Source organism: Herpailurus yagouaroundi, unplaced genomic scaffold, assembly GCF_014898765.1.
Source record: "Herpailurus yagouaroundi ecotype Mexico unplaced genomic scaffold, PumYag 219, whole genome shotgun sequence".
Taxonomy (NCBI): Eukaryota; Metazoa; Chordata; class Mammalia; order Carnivora; family Felidae; genus Herpailurus; species Herpailurus yagouaroundi.
In genome coordinates, this window is record NW_024412450.1 from 103,270 (window position 1) to 105,216 (window position 1,947).

At 41.2% G+C, this 1,947-nt stretch overlaps 1 protein-coding gene across 1 annotated transcript in view; it reads right to left on the reverse strand.

Annotated features, from left to right (window-relative positions):
- LOC121018409 (putative olfactory receptor 2B8) overlaps positions 1-487 on the reverse strand; it is a 15,955-nt gene extending 15,468 nt beyond the window's left edge. Inside the window, exon 1 of the mRNA XM_040457139.1 lies at positions 8-487. Within this exon, the coding sequence (XP_040313073.1) occupies positions 8-487 (480 nt within the window). The remainder of the gene's footprint in view (positions 1-7) is intronic.
- Positions 488-1,947: the final 1,460 nt, after the last annotated feature.

Consider the following 1,947-nt stretch of genomic DNA (forward strand, 5'->3'; position numbering starts at 1 on the left):
TGAGCACCGTCTGCAATGAGGAGTTGACAAAACCAATGAACCATGATGCAGAAGCCATCAGGGCACAGAAGCAGGGGTGCATGATCACTGTGTAGTGCAGGGGCATACAGATGGCTGCGTAGTGGTCAAATGCCATCACCCCTAACAGAATACATTCTGTGCCTCCCAACCCTAGATAGACAAACAGTTGAGCTACACAGACAGCGAAGGAGATAGATTTGTCTGCTCCCCTGAGATGTACCAGCAGCTGAGGAACAGTGCCGGTCGTGTAACACAGGTCCAGAAAGCTTAGGTTGGAGAGAAAAAAGTACATGGGAGTCTGCAGGTGTGGGTCCAGGCGGGACAACGCAATGATGCTTGTGTTTCCCAGCAGGGTGAGCAGATAGAAGATGAGAAGAACGACAAAGAGGACTCGCTCCAGCTGAGGCCTGTCAGAGAAACCCAGCAGGATAAAGCCCGTGAAAGAACTTCCATTTTTCGGGTCCATCCTTTCTTACCATGTGTTTCCTGTCAAGACCAAGCATTTAGCAATTTATACAATATCTTAAAAAAAAAAAAAAACTGTTGGTGGGGGTATATTGATCATATAAAAAGACATGGCCATGACATTTTATCAAAACTCTTTGAATAAATGATGTACCCATGAAATTTCCATAGTTTTGGGGTGCCTGGGTGGCGCAGTCGGTTAAGCGTCCGACTTCAGCCAGGTCACGATCTCGCGGTCCGGGAGTTCGAGCCCGCGTCGGGCTCTGGGCTGATGGCTCAGAGCCTGGAGCCTGTTTCCGATTCTGTGTCTCCCTCTCTCTCTGCCCCTCCCCCGTTCATGCTCTGTCTCTCTCTGTCCCAGAAATAAATAAACGTTGAAAAAAAAAAAGAAATTTCCATAGTTTTATCAATTTAGTTCCACATTGTCACAAAAAGTAAATCATTAGTTTTTAAGATAAAAAAAAATCAAATAATGGACCTGTGTTTGTATCAGTCATAGGAAATACAGTCTTTCAGTCTATGCTTACTAGTACTGTAAAATGTACATACATCTCACTAAATGTAAATGGAGTTAATTCTCGAATGAAAAGACTTGGGGTATCAGAATGGATAAGAAAACAAGTCCCATCATATGCTGCTTACAAAGACTCATTTTACATCTAAAGACACATACGAATTGAAAGGAAGGGGATGGAGAACAATCTATCATGCTACTGGATGTCAAAAGAAAGCTGGAGTAGCCATACTTGTATCAGACAAACTAGATTTTAAAACAAAGACTGCCACAAGGGATGAAAGAAGGGCATTATATTATAATTAAGGGGTCTACCCATCACAAAGACCTAACGATTGTAAATATTTATGCCCCCAACATTAGACACCCAAATATATAAATCACTTAATCACAAACAAAAAGAAACTCATTGATAATAATGTCATAATACTAGGGGACTTCAGTACCCCAATTACAGCAAAGGACAGATCATCTAAGCATAACATCAACAAGGAAACAATGGCTTTGAGTGACACACTGGACCAGATGGAGTTAACAGATATGTTCAGAACATTTCATCCTATAGCAGCAGAATATGCATTCTTCTCCAGTGCACATGAATCATTCTCTGGAATGGATCAGATGCTGGGTCACATCAGCCCTCAACAAGCACAAAAATATCAAGATCATACCATACATATTTTCGAAGTACAATGCTATGAAACTTGAAACCAACCAGAAGGAAAAATTTGCAAAGACCAAGCATACTTGAGGATTAAAGAACATCCTACTAAAGAATGAAAGGGGTAACCAAGAATTTAAGGAGGAAATTAAAAAGTATATGGAACACAATGAAAGTGAAAACATGACTGTCCAATCCTCTGGGATGTAGCAAGGGTGGTCATAAGAGGGAGTATATAGCAATCTAGGTCTTCCTAAAGAAGGAAGAAAGACCTCAAATACACAAC